General features: G+C 32.0%; 4 protein-coding genes across 6 annotated transcripts in view; 2 read left to right on the top strand and 2 right to left on the bottom strand.

Moving 5' to 3' along the window:
- Positions 1-24,751, top strand: part of LOC125827712 (floral homeotic protein PMADS 1) — a 305,579-nt gene that overhangs the window by 157,510 nt on the left and 123,318 nt on the right. The window lies entirely within an intron of this gene.
- On the bottom strand, positions 1,629-3,731 carry LOC125827902 (2-oxoglutarate and iron-dependent oxygenase domain-containing protein ICU11-like). The gene is made up of 7 exons (XM_049507239.1): positions 3,717-3,731; positions 3,484-3,631; positions 3,098-3,222; positions 2,846-2,974; positions 2,017-2,135; positions 1,827-1,938; positions 1,629-1,643 (listed from the first exon to the last, which is right to left on the bottom strand). The coding sequence occupies exons 1-7, from the start codon at positions 3,729-3,731 to the stop codon at positions 1,629-1,631; spliced, it is 663 nt and encodes a 220-aa protein (XP_049363196.1).
- Positions 2,017-4,706, bottom strand: LOC125827715 (2-oxoglutarate and iron-dependent oxygenase domain-containing protein CP2-like). The gene is made up of 7 exons (XM_049507043.1): positions 4,171-4,706; positions 4,001-4,045; positions 3,717-3,893; positions 3,484-3,631; positions 3,298-3,381; positions 3,098-3,222; positions 2,017-2,135 (listed from the first exon to the last, which is right to left on the bottom strand). The coding sequence occupies exons 1-3, from the start codon at positions 4,585-4,587 to the stop codon at positions 3,747-3,749; spliced, it is 609 nt and encodes a 202-aa protein (XP_049363000.1). The 5' UTR covers positions 4,588-4,706; the 3' UTR covers positions 2,017-2,135; positions 3,098-3,222; positions 3,298-3,381; positions 3,484-3,631; positions 3,717-3,746.
- Positions 19,068-23,909, top strand: LOC125827713 (uncharacterized). Of its 2 annotated transcripts, none has more exons than XM_049507040.1 (7): positions 19,068-19,275; positions 21,181-21,319; positions 22,257-22,404; positions 22,477-22,552; positions 22,632-22,743; positions 22,833-22,919; positions 23,555-23,909. In XM_049507040.1, the coding sequence occupies exons 1-7, from the start codon at positions 19,243-19,245 to the stop codon at positions 23,608-23,610; spliced, it is 651 nt and encodes a 216-aa protein (XP_049362997.1). In that variant the 5' UTR covers positions 19,068-19,242; the 3' UTR covers positions 23,611-23,909. The 2 variants fall into 2 exon arrangements, with proteins under 2 accessions (XP_049362997.1, XP_049362998.1); XM_049507041.1 differs by having other exon boundaries at positions 22,833-22,924.

The following is a 24,751-nucleotide window of genomic DNA, read 5'->3' as shown; positions in this document are numbered from 1 at the left end:
TAATTATTCAAAACTACAATATTCAGCTTTTTTAAAAAAATATATTCAATTCAAAATTATAATATCGGTTGAGAATGAAGTATTCAAACTATCACTACAAAGAGAAAATTATAACATTTAGATAGATAGTTCAATATACAATTCAAAATAACAACATTCAAATAAAAAATAACAGTATTAAAAAAACTATAATTTCTGAGTATTAAAAAATTTAATTAATCAATTTTCTAATAGATATTAGAACAACTACTATATTCACTTACAAACTACGGTATTTAATACTCAAATATTGAGTCTGGAAACTTTGAGGAAATACAGAGGAACTAGTTAAAGGTTTTTGCCGAATTTGTTGAAAAGACATGTACGTAGTACTAGATGGCTAGAGCCCGTGACAATAATGTGCGGTGGATACATAAAATTCTAACATAAGCACCCTTTGTAGGAGTCCTCATTCAGGCAGTTTAACTCTTAGCTTAATCAGAAGCTTGATTTGCAAGATGGTGATAGATTACATATAGGTTATAAGTAGACATGAAGAAAATGGTGGTTTCACTTCACATCCCCAAAAATAGATTAGAATGAAACAAGTGTAACCCAAGTTGGTGCCTTTATAAATACAATTCACAAACTATGTTGCATGCATAATAGTTACTGCACTAACATGAGTCTAAACACATGAACAATAAAATGAATAGAGATGAAAAGTATGTTATACAGTACTAGCATCAAAGAAAGCACATTAATCAGACCGGTAGCCGACATGAGTAGCTAATAACCTAAAAACATCAAAAGCATAAAAATCGCCATATATAGCTGAAACTTTAATAGTTGAAATGTATTTAACTCACGTATTTGTGAAGCAGAAAATAACGAAGACCTCAGTATTGCAAAACAAAGGGAGATAAAATAACTCTCCCTAAATAACCCTAAATTTTATAAGCTAATTTATTTAAATAAATTTACAAGTACAAATATAAAACATAAAACAAAGAAAATAAACCAAAAAAATTAAGTAACAAAGAATGTTTTCTGCCTCAGTTTGAACACAATAAAGAAATCAAAAAGAGAATTCCTTATACTGTTTCCCAATTACGTCATTTACAAATTAAAAAGAAAGATAAGGCATAAGGGGTGTCCAAATTCTGACAGTTAAAATCTTTGAACATGTATATTGCAATACTTGCGGATAGATATTACGGTTCTATACAAGAGAAACAGAGCTTTAGGGAAAGCAATCGTCACAGGCTCACAGCCAGTCATTACTGACAAACTTATTAAACAAGTTATAGATTGTTTATCCAATGTTACCTGCGTTTTGAAAATCAGTTTTTGAGGGTGAAAAAAAATGAAAATACAATGTACTATCATCATCACTCTAGGTAGTATTTAAGAAAACAAGCAACAACATTGAAACAAAGTTTTAATCTGTTCTGTGATAACAGATAGACATTACAAGTTCACAATGATAGCAGAGTTTGTATGATTAAAAAAAGAGTGTTCGTTTGTATGACAGACTCGACTTCAGCACAGCAACCAAACCACACTCATCCCAGCAGCACCTGAAAACGGAAAAGACCCAAGTGTTTGTTTGTATGACAGACTCAACTAGCACAATAACCGTACCACCCTCATTTCAGCCTAACCTGAAAACGAAAAAGAAAAATGATTTAGGGTACATTTTGACCATTATAGAATAGTTATATTAGGTATTTCCCTGATACATACACACTAATAGATTGGATCAAGAACATTATCTAAAGATTACTGCTCCTATTATTTACTACCAATTATCACAAAAACAAACAATTCAATACAAAACACCTTACCCCCGCCATGAATGTAGACACAGTTTCCCTAATTCTCCTTTCCTTCTCCTGCTTACATTTGGAACACCAACTAAAATCACTCATAAGCTTACACATTCCCCTAAAAGCAGTGCTGCAAAATGATTATAACAGTAATTAGCTAGGTAATGATGCAGTAAAGAACTAGAACATAAGTCAAATATATTTGTACCTTTTGCAGCCTAACACCAAATTGAATCTTTTCCCAGCTGTAGTCACCCTAGAAACATGCCTATTGCGACCCTGATAGAGAATTGCCTGCCCCACAATGTGTGAATATTCAAAAGCCTCCTGTTGAAAATAATCATTGAGAAACCGATATTACATTTTCTCATCATGTTGATACTAAAATTCCTACAAATATTATTTGCAACTTCCAATACCCTTTTTCGACTTAAACTCCTTTTCAACTTAAACATTAACTAATATACATACTAAAGAAAACATAACAACTAATAAGAAAGAGGGGTCTTAGCTAAAGATAGTTTTTTCTTAACACAAACCATTCCAGCTTCACTAACAGTATTAATCTTCCCCTTTTACTTCTTCCCATTAGAATTAGTTTCTGAAACTCTAAAACAAAAACAGATTAGTTTCCTAAGCTCTAAAACAAAACCCGTCAAACTCAGAGTTGACAATGATGAAGCTTGGGGGAAACTAAGCCTTCAGCCCTTCGCCCATCGGCTTGGCAGGTAAGCTACCTTGATCCGTTCTTTTTAGGAAAGTTCCCCTCTGCCTATGCAGTTAGCTCGACTCCAGTAAAAACATACCTAGTATCTAGTGACTAGTATCCCACAAACCATTCAAACTTCATCAACAGTATCAACCTTCCCCCTCAACTTCTTCCAATAGAATTAAACAGATCTAAAACAAAACCCAGAGATATTAGGTAAATAGAAAAAATTACAAAAAGATTGATCACTATACAAAGATAAACAACAATCTCCCAAAAGGGGTCACAAAATTAACAAATCCATAAATAAAAAGCAAGTAAAATTTACTTTTACAGGATCACCACCCTTATCAGGATTATTTTTAATGGCGGGTTTAGGGTAAGCTTTCTTGAGATCATCTTGTGAAGCACTGTTAGGAACTCCCAAGATCTCATAGTACTTGGTGCTATCACTCTTCTTTGGTAGCAATCTTTACAGTAAGCTTTCTTGGGATCATCTTGTGAAGCACCATTACTTACTCCCATGCATGATTAAGCACTATTGTATAAACCAATTATTTGGAGTACACTTTATAATTACCTCAGGTCGTGTCGGAGTGTCCACATGTTTCTCACAATATACACCCTGGAAGCACAATTCTCCCCCAGAGAATCGCTGACCCAAGCACACATTTAAGGTAAGTTCCGCGTCATCAACTTGAACAGCTGAAAAATGAAAATGTTAAGAGTGCAGAAAAATTGTTGCCTATAATCTATGTGACAACAAAATAGACTATTCACCTAATTCATTTTCGCCATCGGTATGACACTCAACAACGCACTCATGTTCATCAAGGGTAGATCCCCCAACCTGAGTGAAAAAAACTGCATAATACCTCGATAAGTGTCTGAGAGCATTACTTTGTAAATGTGAGGTGATTAATCTCTTATACATCTTTTGAGATAGATGGATAGATTAGTTATTACCTTTGGAAATTGGACTTATAAAACTGTCCATGAGATTTTGAAGCATACATCCCATTCCTAAATCATCAAGATATGTCATGTTGTTCATATTGTTCCGATGCTCAGTTCGGATGTCTGCTTTGTGGATCCAGGTTTGAAAATGGTTTACCTAAAAATTGAATACTATTTGATCAGCAATAAAACAAAACAAAAAGAATTGTCAAGCAACAACAGAACAACAAGGCATCAGATACCTCAGCCACCAACATCTCACAATACTCTGGTTAAAAGATTTCGAAGGTTAAAATACCCGGAAAGGGCTTAGAAATGATATTCTTGATACTATCCTCTGTTTTCTCATTGATTGCCTTGATAAAGGAAGGGACAAAAATTTCTGTGGGATGAATAGCATATAATTTCTCGTGTAACCGCTGAAGGATAAACGAATATTTGTATTAGTACGTATATATATATATAAATAGAGAGAGAGAGAGAGAGAGAGAGAATAACAATGTGAAACGATAGAGGGTAACAATACCGGATATTCTGATATGATTTTGTCCCTGTATTCTCGCAGTTCCATCTGAATCGTTAAACATATGGCAAAATTGAATAAGACCTAATCATAATATTACTGAACCTCCTCCCTGTACAGCTATTCTATTTCAAAAAACAAATATCTAAGGAGTATATAGAAAATGAGTATACCTCTTTCTGACTAGGAGCATATCGCATGATTATTTCATTCACATAAGCGGCCATTTCTTTTTCGGATTTTGCTCGAACATCTGGCGGTGCAGATTCTGCCACAGCTTGGTATATTTCCGGAGAGGCAAATGCCAGTGGTATCTTGCCGTAGGCATCTCTATCCACTGGCTTAGAAGCATCTCCATCCACTGGCTTTGACAAAAGTTTAGAAGTCTCTGATGCTTCCGCATCTTCGCCGAACCCCGGATTCAACGGCGTCCGCCTGCGTTTAGTAGTTTCTCCGATCACTTGCGTCGGCTTGCGTTTATTAGTTTCTGCTTCAGCATCTTCGATCTCTGAGTTTAGAGACAGAGTCGACCGGCATTGAGTAGCAGTTTCTGATACTTCAGTATCTTCCACATTTTCAGTTTCTTCCATAGCCAGTTGAAGAACTTTGGGAGTTTTGGAAATGGAATTTCTCTGATCACAATTTTGGGAGTTTTGGGAAGCGGGATTTTTGAGCAGTACTGATTATTCGAGCGAGTATTTAAAGGAACGGAAAAGATAGTCATGCTTTTGTGCGTGAAGCGGAAGAAAAAAATCGAAATGGAAAATGCTTTTTAACGAAGAACACTTTGGCTTCAGCGGTTGAGAGCGGTTATGGGAATGAAGATGAATCTCAGATGATTTATTTCCGTGCACGTGACATGGCATCATCTAGAACCTTCTTTTAAAATAAGATTTCTTTTACTCCACTTAATAGTAGTGTAATATAGTTTTAAATCAACTTTCACAAAATAGAAATTATCTTTAACTTTCTTTAAAATAGAAATTATCTATAACAAATTTATTTTTTGAGAATTTGAATGACATGAAGTTCCATCATGAGTCTATGTAGAATAATTTTAATGCCTTTTTTATTTTCATTAAAGCTATTAACAATGATTTTAGAATTAATTGTGAGCTTAAGAACTTAATAATGTAAAGCACATCCAAAAAAAAATAAAGAGGTAGAAATTTAAGATGATATGATAGATGTTAAGAAGTTAAGAACAATCTTTTAACCTAACCATATATGATTTTTAGTTCTAGCACCTAATTAATATTCAAATGTATTTTCTACACACTATTAGAGAATATAATATGATCATGGAAAAGTATAAACTGAAAATCCCCACTACACTTTTTCTAATTGATTTTCAACTGATCCTTTATAACACAAACATTTCGACACAATCTTATAGTATATAACTATCCAATTGTTTACTAACAAACTGATTTCATATATAATTAAGTACTTAATTAACATACACTATCCAATCTTGTAGTACATATTTCAAAGAAATAATAAAAATTAACCTTTAAACACGTGTAATCCTAATCATACATACAGTTCCAAGTATGCAATATGAGATCATATATATAATTAACATAAACATATATTTTACTCAGTATTTCATGAAATCAAAACAGGGTAGAAATAAATAAATTAGATAATAAAGTTAAAAGAACCCGGTCATACTGCCAAATTTATAATTTGCATTGCGGACTTGGCCGTCTGATCTTAGCCGTGCCGTATACTCCCTCCAGTCTTATTTATATGTCACTAGTTTAGATTTCACCTCTTTTAAGAGACTATGTAAGTTTATTATTATACTTTTTTATATCAATGATTTATTCTTAGATTTTTTAAATGACGAAGAGATCAAAAGTTTAAATTATTCTGAAATGTTAACCTTATTAAGTTTTTAATAAATAAAAATATTAATTTATTTTGATTAATTAAATTGATCAATGACTATGAATTAATCATTTAGTTTTCCTATGTCAGTCAAATTTATATTTTCAAGACTAATAATTTTTAAGGATAAAATATGAAGAATAATGTACGTATTGCTTTTATGAAATGACAAATATTAAGCCCCATCTATTTTTAATGAAAATGACTATAAATAAAAATGGAGGAAATATTTATACTCTATATTTGTCAACCAAATCAAGCCTTGGATAATACCTTAGCAGGTCTGTTTAGAGTTAGATTGGCTAGTACTTTGAAAGAAAATTTTAATTTATACTCTATTTATCTCGTATTAATTGTCATATTTTTGTTATAAGTTCTTAAAAAAATTATAAATAAATAGTTTTTATTAGTTTACCCTTTTTTCTCTTTTTAATGTACAATGCATGCGTGTGACTGTGCTAAACATTTATGTGTGACTTGTTTAGAGGAATATGGTGGTCTGGTCTCAATTCCTTGGCTATGTAAAAAATAATTGGATGATAAATATTGTGTAGGGAAAGAAAGTAGACAGAGAGATATTTCTTTTACTTTATTTATGAATAAAATAATATGTATTAAGATTATAAGATGATAATAATTTTTTAAATCAAATATAAATGTATTTATTTTCTAAATTATGTTTTTTTAATTAATCAAATCTTAATTATTAAATTTAATCTTAATGTCATATGTCCCTCAACAAAGCACGAAATTGTACTAAAAGAAATGCTGAATTTGTGAAGATTTAAATGTGAGAGCTAACATAACAGCCCGAACTTTTCAATAGATTTATCCCATAAAAAAAAAAAAAAAGGCACCAGCGACATCCAGTTTTCCCTCATTATTTTTAGGGGAACTTTCACATATAATATTCAAAAATAGTCTAATTACTCTCCATAGCTATAGTTTGATCATTACAATTCGTAGCTACATGTTATATGGAGGAGAGAGGCGAGAGAGAGGGGGCAAAGAGTGGAAAAAGGTGAATTGTATATGTATATAGGTTAGATAATTGTATATTATACATATATATTTGTATATATGGCAAGAGAGATTGGGAGAGGGAGGAGAGAGGCAAGCGAGATTGGGAGAGGGAGGAGAGAGGCGAGCGAGATTGGGAGAGGGAGGAGAGAGGCGAGAGAGAGGGTAGAGAGGGGGAGAGAGGTGCATTGTATATGTATATATGTTAGATAATTGTATATTATACATATGCAATTGTATATATAGCAAGCGAGATTGGGAGAGGGAGGAGAGAGGCGAGCGAGATTGGGAGGGAGAGGAGAGAGGCGAGCGAGAGAGGGCAGAGAGTAGGAGAGAGATGAATTGTATATGTATATAGGTTAGATAATTGTATATTATACATATGTATTTGTATATTCTGACGAATTATACGTATACAAACATGATTAATTATACAAACTCGAAGTCAGCCCGTGTAATTAATGTATAATATTAGTCATGAATAATAATTATAGCAAACTATAACTATGATGAGTAATTAAGTAGTATAAGTTTGTTTAACCGCGTAATTTTCCCTTATTTTTGGCCATGCCCAGTTAGAACATCACTCTATCCATCTCTCTCTCATTCTCTATAATTTCCGCAGACTCTACCGTGACCTAAAAAAATTCCCAAATTCTCTCACCAATGCTGCGGTTTGACGGAGGTGTGCACGGTGGCGTATATAGCGAGGGTTAGGGGAGGAATGAAGTACGGTGAAGGATGAAATCATGAAGTCATCGGAGAGGCGGATTGGGAGAGGAGGTTATTTCTACAAGAAATTCAGAGCTCCAAGGCCTCCACGGGATACCATCGGTGAAGCAGCTGATGTTAAGGAGCCTGTAGGTGAAGCACATGAATATACGATCGATTTCTTCTAGTTTTTTTTATATGAATCTACTAAGTAAGTAAGGTCTTCTTCATCATTTTATGGTTTTGCTTTTCAAATTATAATTTATGTTTTCTTTCATGTTGTATGTGTATGTGTATTTTAAATTTGTTTTTATGCTTATTTGTGTTTGTCCTCTACTGGTTATTTGCCCTAGCCCTTCTATACTGTATTTAACATGAAAACTTTGTTTCTCTCATCAGTTGAATTAGTCCGTATTGAAGATAGAAACTCCATTCTCTATTATAAGACAGTCCTTTTCCCCATTTAGCAACTAATGTGTTCAACTTAGTTGTGTTCTTTAGTCGAGGCTTCATTCTTGTTTCAATTGTTACATTAGGTTGTTTATCTTATGATGTCTAATTACGTGAATGATTTTTTTATTTATATACTTGTTTATAGTAATACTGGAATCTGTATGTTTTTCTTTATTGAGTATTTTTTTTATATTCAGGAAAGACACATCAATCATTTTGTACAAGAACTAATAAACGTCATTATTAGAGAATGATTATTACAACAACTATACCGCAATCCCAATCAAGTTGAGATTGGTTATATGGATACTCACTAATTGTGTCTCACTGCACTTAAGCTTATATAAACCAATATCATTTGTCTCAGACCATTATTATACAGAGAATGGTGGCCAGTTATGAATGAAACCATGTTGAATATACAATTATGCACTTCCCATCCATTAATTTAATTCTGGCCATATGTTGTGGTAACTGTGCCCTATTGTGCTGGTGCTGCACTTTCACATTGGGAGAAAATTGGCATTTGCTTCATCAAAAATTGAGGCTGTGGTGAGAAAGTTATACAAGATCTGTATAAAGAGCCTAACCTCAAATGAAATCCGCCATTGATGCTTGCATCAGAGTAGATTGCCTACATTACACCCCTTGAGGTGCCACCCTTCCCTAGGCTCTGCGGGAATGCGGGATGCTTTGTGCACCGGGTTGCTCTTTTTTCCTTTTCTCATTTACCCACAAGTGGCTGTACAAGCTCTAACGTATGATTGTATATTTCATTGAGACCTTATATTTTGTTTTCTTCAAATCATTTTGGCTAACCTAATGGAACAAGAATGAAGGACTTGCTTATTATCATAAAAAAACTAATTGCCATGTTTTTGTCATGTTATGATTTTCTAAACGGCCATTTGTTTTGATATTGTATGTGTAGGAGCTAAAAGTTAGACCATGCCCTGTTGTCTTTGCATCTTTTTCTGGTGAACCAAAAGCATGCATGTATAAGGTTCTCCATGTAAACATGTCCTCGAATATTATTTTGAAAAAATGCAATTTGGTGATTGTTACCTATATGTACATCAGTACATACAACACTTTGAAGTATTTCTTTCTTTTCTATTATAGTGTATTCTACTTGAAACAACTAAAAAAAGTTATTCTTTGATTTGGTCACAGATAATCGAAGGCAAATGTGAAGAACATGTCAATATGGTATGGTCCACTATGTTTTTCTCTCCAGATGTGTATATCCTTTCCCAATCCTTATATGCCAGGCTGCAATTCTTATTAGCTTTGGAAAATCTAGAGTTTGCTCCATGTGTTCATTGTTTTGAGTGAGTACTGTTGAGTTGTTGACACATTTAAGATGTTTGATTTGATGCTTTTGTATTATGGGTATGATTGAGTCATTGAGAATTAGTCCATCATGTTTGTGACGCTTGAATTAGGTATCAGAATACTCACTACTCACTAAATGTACAAGGCAGGAAATAAAGGAGGGCAATCATGTAGAATTCTAAGGTGTATAAATATAATAATAGCAGCCTTTTTGTATGATGATGTCCTAAAATTTAGGCCTTTTTTGGTCTGTGTAAGTCACTAAAGTAAGACCTGTCATGCTGTGAAAACACGAACCGTTTAGACAATAAAGTTCACTAGTCATCATATTAGTTACAACAACAATTATGCCTCAATCTCAACCAAGTTGGGGCAGGTTATATGAATCCTCATTTCTTCATTTAAGCTCATATCGATGGAATTTTCACATGTCCTGATTTTGAATTTTCTCTTGCAGGGTCAATGCCGAGGAATGATAGATAAGTATATAGTCAATTCATTGGGTGTTGTTGCATTAGTACTATTATGGAGTTCTACTGGAGTGATCTCGGTACTACTATTTATTACTAGCTATTTAATTGCTCTTTTGGCTCCCATTTTAGTTCAACTGTTGGAAACTATTACTTGCTTTTCTGTTGCTATTTCCAATTAGAATTGAAGTTTATACTATTCTAGTTTATTCTGCTTTTATTCTATTATCTGTGAGACTGTGAACTTAATGCTGATGGAAATGTCCTATATTTGTGAGATGTTTGTTGTTAGTTAATCTTTTGTGCGGTTTGTAGCGAGTTGGAAAGACCAGCATAAAAGGAAGATCTCCAGTAAAATTTAATAAATTGTTTGAGACCATTGGGGAAAATGGAGAGAAGAGCCAGATCCAAATTTAACCTTCCTGTATTCAAGTCACTGAGTTACGGAGTAAAATTCGAATCGCCTTTCCCTTCATCAACCAACATAACAAAACACATAATTCTTTAAGATCATTAGAAAAATAGGTTCCATAAGTGGAAAATACATTAATCAGGCTTTAATAGAGTAATATTTGTCCTTGAGTAATTTAAGTCTCTCATCTCATTGCAGCAAAGATAATGACAGAGTTCCTTCAAGATTTACAAAGCAAATAAAATCTTAAGTTTTTAGCAATTAACTTGATTTTCCAACAAGAACACAGTTGTCCTTCTTTTCGGAAGAATCATGATATTTATAATACCGTTAGGAGTCTATTGAAAACTACAATGATTTAGATATCCATTAATGAGTTCATGGAGGAACTTCTAGTAGATGAAAGAAGAGAAAGATGTGAGAAGAGAGAAATAAGATGAGAGACGGAGAAGAAGAGAGAAATAAGAGAGATTATCTCTTGTCTACGAATTGAACTCTAAATAATTGATCTTTTCATAATATGTCCTCCTACTTGTATGCTGCATTAGGACTAACTACAATTAGCCACTTTAGCATAATCAGCTAAGTGATTATAACTAATCCAAGTGGAATCAGGTCCTTGCACAGTCTGTACTGTTGAAATTAGTTGGAGTCAGCTTGTTGTACATGATCATTGTACTATGAAGGACCACTTGTGTCACAATACTCAAAATTGTAGTTTACTACAAGAGAAGTCTCATTTTGAAAGCTCATCTTGAGTTATTCCAGCATGTCTAAATATTGGTGATGTAGTCTCTTTGGTTTTAAAAGGAAACTCAAATTCTTTAAATATTACATCTTTATTGACAAAGAAAGAGTGAGTGTTGGGATCACACTATCACATAGTATGTAGCCCTTTTGGACTTCAGAATACTCCACGAAAACAACAGTTTTAATTCTTGACTGAAGTTTATCATTCAGTAAAAGTATTTTTGCTTAGCAGAGGCATACTAGAACTCTAAGATGAATGGGTGATGGTTTCCTTCTATGTAGTTTTTCATAGGGAGACATACCAATCATAAAAGGTCATCTATTAATACTGTACACAGTAGTGACAATACACTGGTCCCAAAACTTATTAGGAATATTAGCTTGTAGTCTGAGAGCTCTAGTAACCTTTAGTATGTTTAACCAAAAAAAAAAAAAACCTTTAGTATGTGTTTGTGTTTCCTCCCATCTACATCATTTTTTGCTAAGAAGCGTAGGCACGGGTTCTTTGATGTATGATGCCTAACATTGTAAACATGGTACCACATAATGTCATTAACAATTTCAGTGCCTTATTTGTTCTGTATTTTTAACACCACTGATCAACAGATTGTTAGCCTCATGTATTCATAATTCATTAACCAAGACAAAAGAATGGCATTGATTCTTTCCTATTGACCCCAGAACTCTTCCCTAAATCTTTTTTTTTTTTTCCAGATTCCATTAACAAATCCTAACTTGTTCCTTGCTAATAATAAGGCTATACACATGGATCTACTCCAAATAGTAGTTTTTAGTAACAGTTAACTGAAGAGACGAGTGAAATTTCACCAACATCATGCAAGTAGATGGGATGATTATGGTCAATGATCTTGGTTGCACCCTGTGCGGTGTGATGTTCTGCCTGGTTTGTCGGTGCAGGTGCAGAGATACTGCTAAAGATTGACAAAAACATTTGTTGAGTTCTCATTATTTTCCATTTGAAACTTGCGAATTTCACAGATCCTGTTGCCTTTGTTAATTCTTGCAGGTTCTTTGAAACAAAACTATCCTCTCTTGCGGAATTAACAAATGATACCTTTGACTCAAAGATCGAGAGCTCTGATACCATGAAATGATTTAAAACTCCATTAATGAGATCATAAGGGAACTTTGTGGAGATGAAAGAAGAGAAAGCCGAGACAGGAAATTAGAGAGAGCATCTCTTGTCTATTAATTAAAAAAACTCTTTAAGAAGTGATCTTTACATAATGTGCCCTCACTTATATAATGCATTAAGAAAAACTGCAATTAGCCACTCTCTAACGGAATCAGTTAATTGGTTATAACTAATCCGTATGTTATTTTCTTCAACAGAAACAAACACCCCCCAACCTTTCCCAATTGGCATTTTTAAATATACTAACAGAAAAATTTGAATGTCAACCTTTTTTTCGCTCCAAAAACATCTCATATACTCTCATCAATACTACTTCTTCTGTCCCTCTCATATTAGAGAGGTATTTTTTATTTTACATGATTATTAAGAAATCACTAATAAATTAATCAACTTTACTATTTTGCTCTTTATTTATATTAGCCTCTTGAAAAAGAAATTTGGATCTTCAAAAGTTGTTTAATCTTTCAAAGCTATATTAGTTGTAGGGGTAAAATGGAAAAAAGTTAATTAATTCTATTCTGATTTATTAAGTGATTAAGTAAATATGAGATAAATATTTTTAGTAAGATGCTCATCAAATATGGGTCATACATAGTAATTATTTCAACATTTTGTTCTCTGTTTTTTACTTTCTTGTGTTCAATTTTTAAATGTTCATTTTTGTTGAAGTTTCCTCTTTTCCTCCCTCTCTTGTCTTTTTTCTCTTAATATGTATTCATTTTCATAAAAATCAGCTTGTGTTTATATATTTTTTCTCCAAAATCCGTGAAAAAAATGCACTCTCTCCTCTTTCTCTTAGATCTTGCTCACTCTCTCCTCACTCCTCTCCTAACATTTTGTTATTATTAGTAATTAAGCAAACTATGGCTATAACGTACCTAATATTTGCTATTTATAGCCATGATCATGGTTGAAGTACTCATTTTGGAAGATTCTTGAGGTGAAACTTAGATTAGAAAGATAACCTCTATTATTAAACACGCTTAATACAATAGCTCGAATCTAGTTTTTATAGAAAATTTGGAACGAGTGTTGTTTAGACTTGCTGAAAATTGTTCGATGAGGTAAACCATCTACAAAGTTTGAAGTTATTGGAGATTTGAACTGATTTTGAATAGGAATTGCAATATTATTGTAGAAGGAGTTTGGCACTATAACGATCTAACTAATGATACAAAATTGAGAGGCGGGCGAGAGAGGGCAGAGAGTGGAGAGAAGCTAATTGTATTTGTATCTATGTCATATAATTGTGTATATATATATATGTATGTGCGTGTGTGTATAATTTGTATTTGTATATGTATAAAAGAGGACATGCGACGTAATTATAGGTAAAATTAAGTTGTGAGTCGTAATTAGTTTAAACTATAGCTATATTAGCTAATTAACTACTATATGTTTGCTTATCCGCGTAATTTCCGCATAAATTATTTATATAAATATTATACGAGTGTATAAATATTAATACAAAAATAATATTAGTTATATTGGTGTAAATAGGGGTGTTTGTGGTTTAGCTTGGATCAGTTATTGGTAAAACCAAAACCAAGCCAATTTAGTCGGTTTTTTACATTTCTAAAACCAAACCAAACGAAAAAAACAACCGTTGCTTTGGTTATTGTCGGTTTGGTTCGATTTTTCTGGTTTTTTTCGGTTTGAAAGTAATAATTTTTTTTGAGGATATACATATCTTCGTAGATACAAACACATAATGCATGAACAATCCACATAAAAGCTATTGTTGGTCCAATTAAGCAATACTAGAGTTATCATTACACGAACAAAGTGATTCAATTAAGAGGAAGTGTGACTATTTTATGTGAGGTAGGTAGGTAAAGACTAAAGTAATAAATTTTGATGGACTTAGACTTAGGATCGTAATAGTTGGGCTACAATTTAAGTATTGGGCTTTAGAAAATGGTAAAGTTAAGGAAAAATCACCCCATATACACATTTAAGAGTCAATATTATAGGTTTTAAATTTACTTTTAAAAAATTCGTGCTTATAACAGTTTAATTACGTGTTATAACATATCACTAATTATTTATAAATTAATTAAATTTTACTTTATTAAATAAGTAATTTTTTATAATTTTATATTATTATTAAATTATTTAAATAAAGAATGCCCCATAATTATCTCTTACACAATTATAGAGATTTTACATTGATTACACTTCCTTATTTAATGTTATACTCCTAACCTCCCATTAGTCAATCCCACCACCCTTTCCCCACACATATCCAACTATACACGCTATCACCCCACTTTCACCTTCTTCTCTCCCATTTTTCTCACCAGCCAACTACACCAACATTCAATCTTTCGTTCAATTTTTTTCCAACAAAATTATGTCTAAGAAACCCATTGAAACGCCTCAAAAGAGTCCCAGATTGGGTGAAGGAATATCTAATGATGATGTTCATGTTTCAAATTTTAATATATTAACTCAACCCCCCCCCCCCCCCCTCTCCCTTCCCAGCCTAAAATTGTTGAAAATCCGGCGAATATTCAAAATCCGACGACGGATGGTTTATCTAAGTTGAAGGAGCGACAAAGAGAGAAAAAATGAAGAAAAAAAAAGGTCACCCCTGCAAATCAAAAGGGGAAGAAGAGGAAGGGGAAAATTGTTGAAACCCCTTCTGATTTTGATTTTGATTTTGTTACTGAAATCAAAAAGAAAAAAAAACAAATGTAGAAGTTGGAGCATCTTCAAAACCATCAACAAGAAGAACAACAAAAAGTTTTTTTTTTTTTTTTTACTTTTGGACAATTTTTTTGTGTTTAAGTATTTGATGATATATAATATCATATGTTTTCTTCCAGGCAGATACCGTTTATGTATGAATTACTGATTGCCTATTACAATTTCAAGATACTATTTTGAAAATAACAGTGTGTTTCCAAACTGTACATTTATTGGATGGAATCTGTATGAAATCTGATTAATATGTGTATGACTACGCTTAAATGTTTTGATTTTGAAAATTTTATGAATTGTGATATAATAATGGTATGCAAATGGTATGAATTGCGTTTTAACATTGGTGTGATTGTCTATTAACTGTGTTTATGGTATACATTATTAATCTGGTATGAAAATGGTATGATTTGTCAAACTACTGATTTTTACTTAAAAAAATCACATTATGCTTACTTTATATTCTAAAAATGTTTTTGGATGAAACGTGTATGAAATCTGATTAATACGTGTATGCCTATGAGTTTAATATTTTATTATTGGATATTGTATGAATTGTGATATAATATTGATATACAAATGGTATAAATTGTGTGATTATATGAATTTATCAATTTTTATACATGTTGTTTGGATAAAACGTGTATGAAATTTTGATTAATATGTGTATGACACTAACTGAAGTTAGTGTGGGAATGAAACACTAACTGCAATTTGTTTTAAATTTCTTTATAGTAGGACACCAGTTGAAAACCAAATTAATATTAATGTAAACTTACATTAAATTAAATAATCGGGATACCATAATTACCTTTTATAATTATCACTAATATTTACACTATCTTATGTATTAAGCTGAAATAAATTTTATTTTTAATAGTATGCAATCTATATTATTAATGAATGAACAGTGTATAAAGAATGAATGGTATATTAAACACTAAGTTTATAATGCATTTCAAACTAATTATGTTTCATATCAAAACAAAACATTAATCTAAACGACAAAATAAAATAAAAATTATATATAGTCTAAACAAATAAACAGTCATTAGTTTTGCACGGGATAATTTGAACACGCTTCATGTTGTGGCCAACTTGACAACATCTACTGCAAGTAACTTTGGACCTTTTGAATTTCACATCAGCAACCCTCTTTCATATATAATTCATTTCATTTGAAAATCAACATAATTCTCTGTTTCATTAAAAAAATTAACAATTAGTCTAACATTATACAAATCAATTAGAAATATGTTAAATAATATTAACTTTTCATTCCAAAGACAATACAAAATTCATCCATAAAAATCATTATAATAACAACAAAATTATACACACTCGTCATTATTTTTTCATACAAATATCATTCAGACAGTATATTACAAAACAAATTTCATACAAAACATAATATTTCACATTTAATACTCACTTAATACACATTTCATACAACAATCATCATTCATACCAAATTTATACATTTTCATACTCATTTAATATACATTTCATACAAAACGATTATTCATTCAAACTATATACATTTCTCGTCCCAAATAATTAATTATTGTTACCAACTTTATACAGAAATAACAAAACTAATATTAACTCAACAATTTCACATTTAATACCAATTTAAAACACTTGTAATACACTTCGTTAAGAATTCTAATTTTTTTTTTACATATTTCTTAACACACTTTTCATACATAATTCATTCGACTTATACTATCAAATTCATTATCAAATAAAATAATTTTTCATAAATTCGTCAACATTATAATTAAATTATTTTTACAGAATAATTAGCACACTTTCATACAAATTTCATTTAATTTATTCTATCAAATTTATTCATAAAATCACATTAAATTTATAATTTCACAAAACAACAACCGTATACAAAATAAACAAATAAACAAAAAAACACTAAATTTTTATATTTCACAACAGTAAACATAATATGATATCAACAGTTAACAAAATATGACTCCACCTTCAATTAATCGACAGTTTGATCATTTTTGTTTCATTTCGCTATCATTCTAAAACAATCGTTAAACAATAATAAATACTAACCCGAAGGATCCCATCTTTTTTGATTAAAACTGATACGTAGTTGTCCATCACAACAAAATCAAGAATTTTCAAAGATGAAAAAAACTTCAATTACTCGAATGTGGGATTTTTTTTTGTTGAAAATTGAAGAGAGAAACGTTGAATTTTTTTTGTTGCAAATTGAAGAGAGAGAAACGTTGAAAAAAGAAGAAGATAAAATCTGAATTTTTATTTGATTTTAACTGATTTGAGTGAATTAAGGATACTAAATAATCTTAATTAGTTTAAATCCCTTAATTCGTGCTATTTATTAATTATCTACAAAAAAATTGATATGATCTGAATTTTTAGTTTATCTTAACTGATTTTGAGTGAATTAAGGATAAAAAATATTGTTAATTTGTTTGAATCTCTTATTTCATGCTAATCATTAATTATCTACAATAAATTCAAATTAAATTACAGGCCACACTTTCAGTTTTTTACTTTATTATCTCTAATTTCGTTTTTTTTTAAATTTTCGTTTATCTTTTCTTTTTCTTTTTAAACTTTTTTTGAATTAATAAAAACATTTCTTTTATTTGTGAATTTGTTATAACTTGAAATTTTTAATGTTATAGCTTGAAAGTCTAAATCTACTGTTATAGCCTGAAAATAGTACTATAATATATGTCATATATGAAATTTACACTAAAGTTAAAGACTTAAGCTAATTAAAATTTAACAAAATATTTATTTTTTATTTATGAATAATATATAAATAATTATAAATTTATATATCTAATTTATTGGTTCGGTTTGGTTATTTTTGCGGTTGTGTTTTAGTAAAACAAAAACAAATCAAATAGTATTGGTTTTCAAAATTTAAAATCAAACCTAACCACCACCAAATCAAATATCGATTTTTAATTGGTTTGGTTCAGATTACGATTTGATTTAGTTTTTTAACCATAACCATGAACAACCCTAGGTGTAGATTAGAAAATATCATTACTTTGATGCATATATTATGTTGAGTTTTATATTTCTACAAAGAGCCTGAATCACTATCTTTTGCAAAAAATAGTAATTTAACTAACGTTTGATCATAAATTTTAGGTCAAATTTTAAAGATATAGCTTCTAACAATTTATTTATTTATTCATGAAATTTAATCAGATTTTGAAAAATTTATTATAAATATTTTCAAATTCTGAAAAATGTGCTCTAATCAATTTTTGAGATTTCCACTCATGAAAATTATGTATATAACATACAAACGCAACTTCAAAATCTATATCAAAAGGAGAGGTTAATTACAAGTTTAACATATAACGTTTCTCTACTAGACTACTAGATAATAAGGCCCCCTTTGCACCGTGTCATAATTCCTAAACCAAAGGAAAATTTCGAAGTCTTTTTCTCTGCTTCAATTCTTCTTTTTTTTCGAATTTCAACAAAATCATATCCAAACACTTACTTGAAATTTGCTGTTCGTTAAAAAAAAAAAAAACATATCTTAACTTTTGTGACAGTAAATTATACTTGCCATAAATAATGAAGTTAGGAATTTACAAATAAAGGCTTGACCATCAATATATATTTAAGTGAAATAACAGTCTTTGCTCACAAAACCTTAACCTTTTCTCAAATAATATGATATTGTATAATTATATTATAGTATAATAAACGAAAAATATAAGTTGAGCTGGAGATAGATAGGGTATAGGGAAATTAAGATTTTAAACTGATAAATCTAAAAAGTATTGTTCCACAAAAGGAAAACTATTATACCCAACGTAATTATATGGTACATATGTTAAGTTGAGCTTTATGTTTGTGCAAACTTCAAAGAGCCTATGGAAGAAAAAAAAAATATCACTATTTTATTTGCAAAAATAATAATTTAGCTAGCATTTAGTTATTAATTTTGAAAATTTCATCATTAATCATTTTCAAATTCTTGAAAATTAACTCTACTTGTAAAATTTTATTTTAAAAAAATAAATTACACACTATCATTACTTCAAAATTTATGACCAAACAAGAGTTTAATTATCAAAAGTTTCACATTTTACGTTTCTCTAGTGGACTTTACTAGATAGACCCTTTGCGCCGTGTCCTACAGAAAAAACCAAAAGGAAAATTCCGCAGTCTTTTTCTCTGCTTCAATTTCTTATCAAACTCCGAACGAATAATTGCAATTTGTGAATAAAAAATTCCTTTCTTCCTCCCAACCTACCAATAATTTGGAACAAAAAAGCATACTCCTAACAATCGGAATATTTTTCAATTTTGTCGGCGGACGATGGATATTGATCCTCGGCAATACGAAGATATTGTAAGTTCTTTTCTATTATTACTTTAATTTATGATTAAAGTTGTTTCCTTTTCATCTTCTATTGATGAAAGTGTTTTTGATTTTTGATTTTGGCTAAATACTATTGCAGCCCCTTTTGTTCAAATCTTTTGAATCTGTAATTGCTAATAATTGACTTTGAGAGTTCTTTTTGATAATTGAGTAGTTGTATCTGTGGCATTGTTGGTTTTTATCTGAATTTGATGAATAGACAACAGGGAAGGGTTTTGAAACTTGTTAAATTTGGTATAGTTCTTGTTTTGGTTGAGGGAAAGGAGATTTTAAGTAGGATGAGAGTTAGAGGAGAGCTTGTTGTCTTTTACTCAATAACTGCAATAAAACATTAATTATTTTACTCAATAACAACAATAAAACATTACATAGTATTTAGAAGACAAGCAATAGTAACTATAGCCGAATAATGTGATAACCAAAGCATAAGGTAACATATAATAACAATAATCGTATGACAAATGCTGCTACTACTGCTATGATCTGAGAAACAAGTATTGAGCACCAAACTACCACCAAGCCTATCCTGCAAAAATGTGAGACAATGCTTAACTACTTATTAACCTTCTATCCTATCCACGACCTTTATATACTCCTATCTAAGGTCATGTTCTCATGTCCTTGGTAAGTTGAAGTCTTGAAGATGCGTCTGGTCCTGTCTAATCACCTCTCCCTAATATCTTTGGCCTATGCCTATCCTTATCTCTCCTTAAACCCACCACATCCGACCTCTCACACCTTCTCATTGGGGCATCCGCTCATCTCCTCCTCACATGCCCGAATCATCTCAATCTCGCTTCCCTCATCTTGTACACCATAGAGGTCACTCTCACCTTGTCCTAGATATCTTCATTTTTAATCTTATCTCTCCTAGTATGCACATCCATCCACCTCAACATCCTCATATATGCAACTCTCATCTTTTGAACTTGAGAGTTCTTAACTGGCCAACACTCCACCCCATAAACATAGTCGGCCTAACCACCACACTAGACACTTAACTTTAAGTTTTGGTGGTACATTCTTATCACACAATACTCCATAGGTGCTTGCCTCCTTCCAAATTTTTGCTTTTGGAGGATCAATTTTATCAGTTGTTGTAGCCATCTAAGGCATGGGGTAATGTGTTTGTTGAAAATCAGACATAGATTGAGATTATGTAGAAAGAATACTACAAGTTGCAACCTTTTCCCATTTTCAAAATAATGAGCAACTATTATACTTATAGCTGTAAGCATATGCCATAACAGTCTGTTAAAAAAATGTGTGTCACTATTATTTTATATGAACCTTTGAAGTGAGAAGTGGAAAAGGGGAGTATATTATGCATCGGGCAACAGGTGGGATATTATGATGCTCGAAGGTACTAAAAAAGGACAAGATAGACCTAAAACATGAGGTGTTGTCTCAGGATACCTATAGTCTCTTGTAATCAATGTAGGTTCAAGGGCAGAATACAATGCAAGAAAATGATATTTAGACGATACTAGTTAGGATTAAGAGGGAGATTTAGAGAACTTGTTTCAGAGATCCTCTAATTTATCCTTAAAGAAAAAATGTTTAGTATTTATGATGAAATGGGCTCAATCTGTATGAGTATGGAGGATTCAAGAAGCCGATTTGAAATATAGCCAACTCCGTCTGATATGGGATTGAGGAGTAGTTCATTGATTGATATAGGTTTAAAAGTTGAGTGTAAGATCGATAATAAGAAAATACTGAAAATAACCTATTGTCAGAGAAGTTTGTTTTGTTTGTGGACTCTTTTTCATTGTTTTGTCTTGGAAGACTTTAAAAAATTAAATGATCTATGCTTTAAATGGATCTTGTACTGTGTCTAACTTGTGATTTTCTTATTGTGGGATTCTTCCATAGGCTGTCAATGACAATGATGTTCACAGCATTGTCATGTCATATCTCGCGCATAGCTGCTTCACAGACACATTGGAATCATTTACTACCTCCACGGGCGTGAAGCAGACTGCGAATCTGGAGGATATGGAGAAGAGAAAAAGTAAGTGATTGTATTCTTCAGGCTCAGATTGCTTCTGGAAGCTTGTTGTTTCTCATTCTTTTCATTGTGTTACAATCTAACATTAACACTCCTTAAGCCCCTTTTTTGGGTAGTGGTTTACTTCTAAGCTTTAAGAATAGTTTTCCATGATAAGTATACCCCTTTCCCCCTAATGAGTACTTTTGTTTGAGAAATAGCCTTGTTTGTAATAATTTTTTTCTTTTTGATATCATGCTATTTTTCTGTTGGTTTTCTGGCACAAATATCTTGCATCCCTACTGTCTACTATGTCATATGTTAAAAGCCTACTATAAGCTTGACGATTAGCTGTGTAACACAGTGATTGAAGGAAGGTGTTAAAAGGAGACGAGATAGACCTAGAATAACATGGAAGGAAGTCTATAATCTCTAAAGTCCATTTGACTTAGCATAAGAAAAATATAATAAGGTTTGGTCATTGTTGGTACATGTATATAAAGTCTAGTGTTTACCAAGAATATTTTCACAATGGTTTAAGAATGGTGTGTCAATGTTAATATAAGTGTGCAATGTAGAGGATATTTGTTCTTAGAGAAGCTCTAGTAAATGACAAATTATTGAGTATTTGAATGAAACAAACCCTAATGGAGCAAAATGAATATATAGAATTTAGATAATCAACCCAATTAGCTTGGGATTGGAACAGTGCTGTTCTATTCACCTGCAATGCATAGGAACAATAGATGGTTTATCTATTACTAAAGAAGGAACAAATTTGGTAATGTTAACATATTTTGTTTCTTTTTTTTCCTTTCCTCTTTATAATTTAGTTTACCCACTCCACATTGAGCATTGGCATGATGTAAGATGAAGTCGTTTGGATTCTGGTCTTCCACTTATTAGTTTTAGGCTTTTAGAAGTGTTTGATTGATGGTCCTGATGACAAAGTTATATCCAGGGATTTATCATTTGGCATTAGAGGGGAGTGTTTTGAAGGCCATTGAACTTACAGAGCAGTTCGCTCCTGACTTACTAGAGAAAAATAAGGATCTGCATTTTGATTTGTTGAGCCTTCATTTCGTTGGACTTGTCTGCTCAAGAAAATGGTGAGCACCATATGCCAATGACTTATTTGTCAAATACAACTTACATTTTCTGACTATTTCTTCCTGTGGCAGCACAGAAGCTCTGGAATTTGCGCAGGCGAAGTTGGCTCCTTTTGGGAAGGTACAGAAATATGTTGAAAAACTTGAGGTATGTTACTTCCCTAGTGAATCTCTTAGATATTCTCTTTCAAATCCCTTGTACTTGTCTAATTGGAGCTTTGTGGCAGGACTTCATGGCTTTATTAGCTTATAACGAGCCAGAAAAGTCACCCATGTTTCATCTATTAAGCTTGGAGTACAGGCAGCAAGTTGCCGATAGTTTGAATAGAGCAATGCTTGGTGTGTTTTTATGGTCTTTCTGATGTCGTGATTCCTAATGATTTTAGTTTCCCTCCTCTCACTCATTTTTGATGTCATGCTGCTGGCAGCGAATTCAAACCTCCCCAGCTATTCTGCGGTTGAAAGGTTGATGCAGCAAACAACTGTCGTAAGGCAATGCTTAAGCCAAGAATCCAGTAAGGTTTGATCTTAGAACTTTTTTCAGTGAATTGTGGCTTTGCATTCTGTGGATAGGGAACATAGGAGGTGAAAAAAGTGTTAAAAGAGACTCTTGAGATAGGAACCACTAGTAGTTTATCTTAGGAGCGACACAATTTTGCAGATCTGTTAGCGACCCCTTCCCTAGACATTCATGCAAACAGTGGCGCAGTTAGAATTCTGGCAAGGGGATTCAAAAACATACAAGAAGGCCACACATGAGAATTCGAAGCTGTGACCTAAACTATCTTCTTGACCACATTTACAACTGCAGTAGAAGCTGCTCTACCGTTAATGAGATTCAACAATTTATATATATGCCAAAACAAAATTGTTTTTATCCTATTTGCGTAGTATAAAGGCTCCACCCCCTTCCCAATAGTTAGCTCCCCCATGCATGCAAGGTTTTACCAACCTGCTGTTGGACCAAGACCACTTGAAACTTTGGTAGTTCAAAATTCATGATGACCGGATAGAGTTGCACTACTAACCTTCTTTTTTAGTTACCGAGAAATCCCGAGGTCCATCATGGTTCGAAACTTGTGGATAATGGGCCTGCCCTACCCTTTAATTCCCACTTAAATACTAACTTTTGATGACTGTCATGTTGCAGGAAGGGTATCCAGCATTTGCTTTGAAAGACTTTTTGAAGAGCTAGAGCCTAGGTGAGCCAATTTAGGGACATGTTTCCTGCACTCGGAGTAGCAATTCTGCACCTTGAAGTCGTTTGGCAGCTAGATTTGCATTGCCTACTTTCCGAAAGCAAAAAAATGGCATGGCTGATCATGGGTTCTATGACGTTTTTAAGACCTCACGAATTAGCCTTTAGGCAACTTGTGGGAGTATTAAGTTTTACTGAATACCACAATAGCACTTGTGGCGATTTGTTTATACTTAAAATGTCATAAGTGAATATGTTAGTCAAATGCTTTGTTTAAATGAAAATTCTTAAGCGTTCCATATGAGAAGATTGGCCTATTGTCTCTGTCTTCTACTTGATTGAATTTGTTGCACTTGCATCGAGGGTCTTTTGGAAACAACCTCTCTACCTTCACCTTCATAAGATAGTGATAAAGTTTGCGTACATTTTACCCTTCTGAGTCCCCAGATTTTACTAGGAATGTTGTTGTATGAGAAGATTAGCCTAATTAAATGCTGTTTTATCCCTATTTTGAAAATAGAGATAAAATTAATTCCCAGTTGCATTTGATTTTGATTTTGATTTGATTATATAATAGAAGTACTGCCATGAGCAAATACATAACTTCCCAATTTTATAATTTTCTTGTATAAACATGTGTAGTTTCAGAAAATAAATGTATTATTGTTGGACACAAATTCTTTACATACAAACCCCTACAACAATTTCCCCAAAACAAAATTCAAACACTCATTAAAAAAGAAAGAAAATAATTTTTTATCATTAAACATAAATTATTCACTCTCTTTTTATGTTTATCCAAACCAAATGCTACTACTATTTTTTTAATTGGGCATGATAGATATAATTTTAACTTAACTCCATTTTACATTTATATCATCTAATTTTGGATGTATATAAATAGACACTTTAACTTATATAAAATTAAACAAAAACATACTACCGCTTTTGATGTCCCACGATTCTGCTAGTTTAGAAAGAAAGGAGAAGGACCACCAGAGGCAAGCGCTAGGTTAGAAAAGCGATAACTAAAAAATCTCCTCAAGTAAGATAAGTGATACGTAATATGATACATATAAAACACTATGTAGGACAGTAATTATCAGATAGAACGTATGTGCCTATTTGTGCACGTCCCGAGTATAGGTT

This window comes from Solanum verrucosum, unplaced genomic scaffold (genome assembly GCF_900185275.1).
Source record: "Solanum verrucosum unplaced genomic scaffold, falcon-dt-bn FXZP01000064.1, whole genome shotgun sequence".
Taxonomy (NCBI): domain Eukaryota; kingdom Viridiplantae; phylum Streptophyta; class Magnoliopsida; order Solanales; family Solanaceae; genus Solanum; species Solanum verrucosum.
This window is presented reverse-complemented; position numbering and strand designations above follow the sequence as displayed.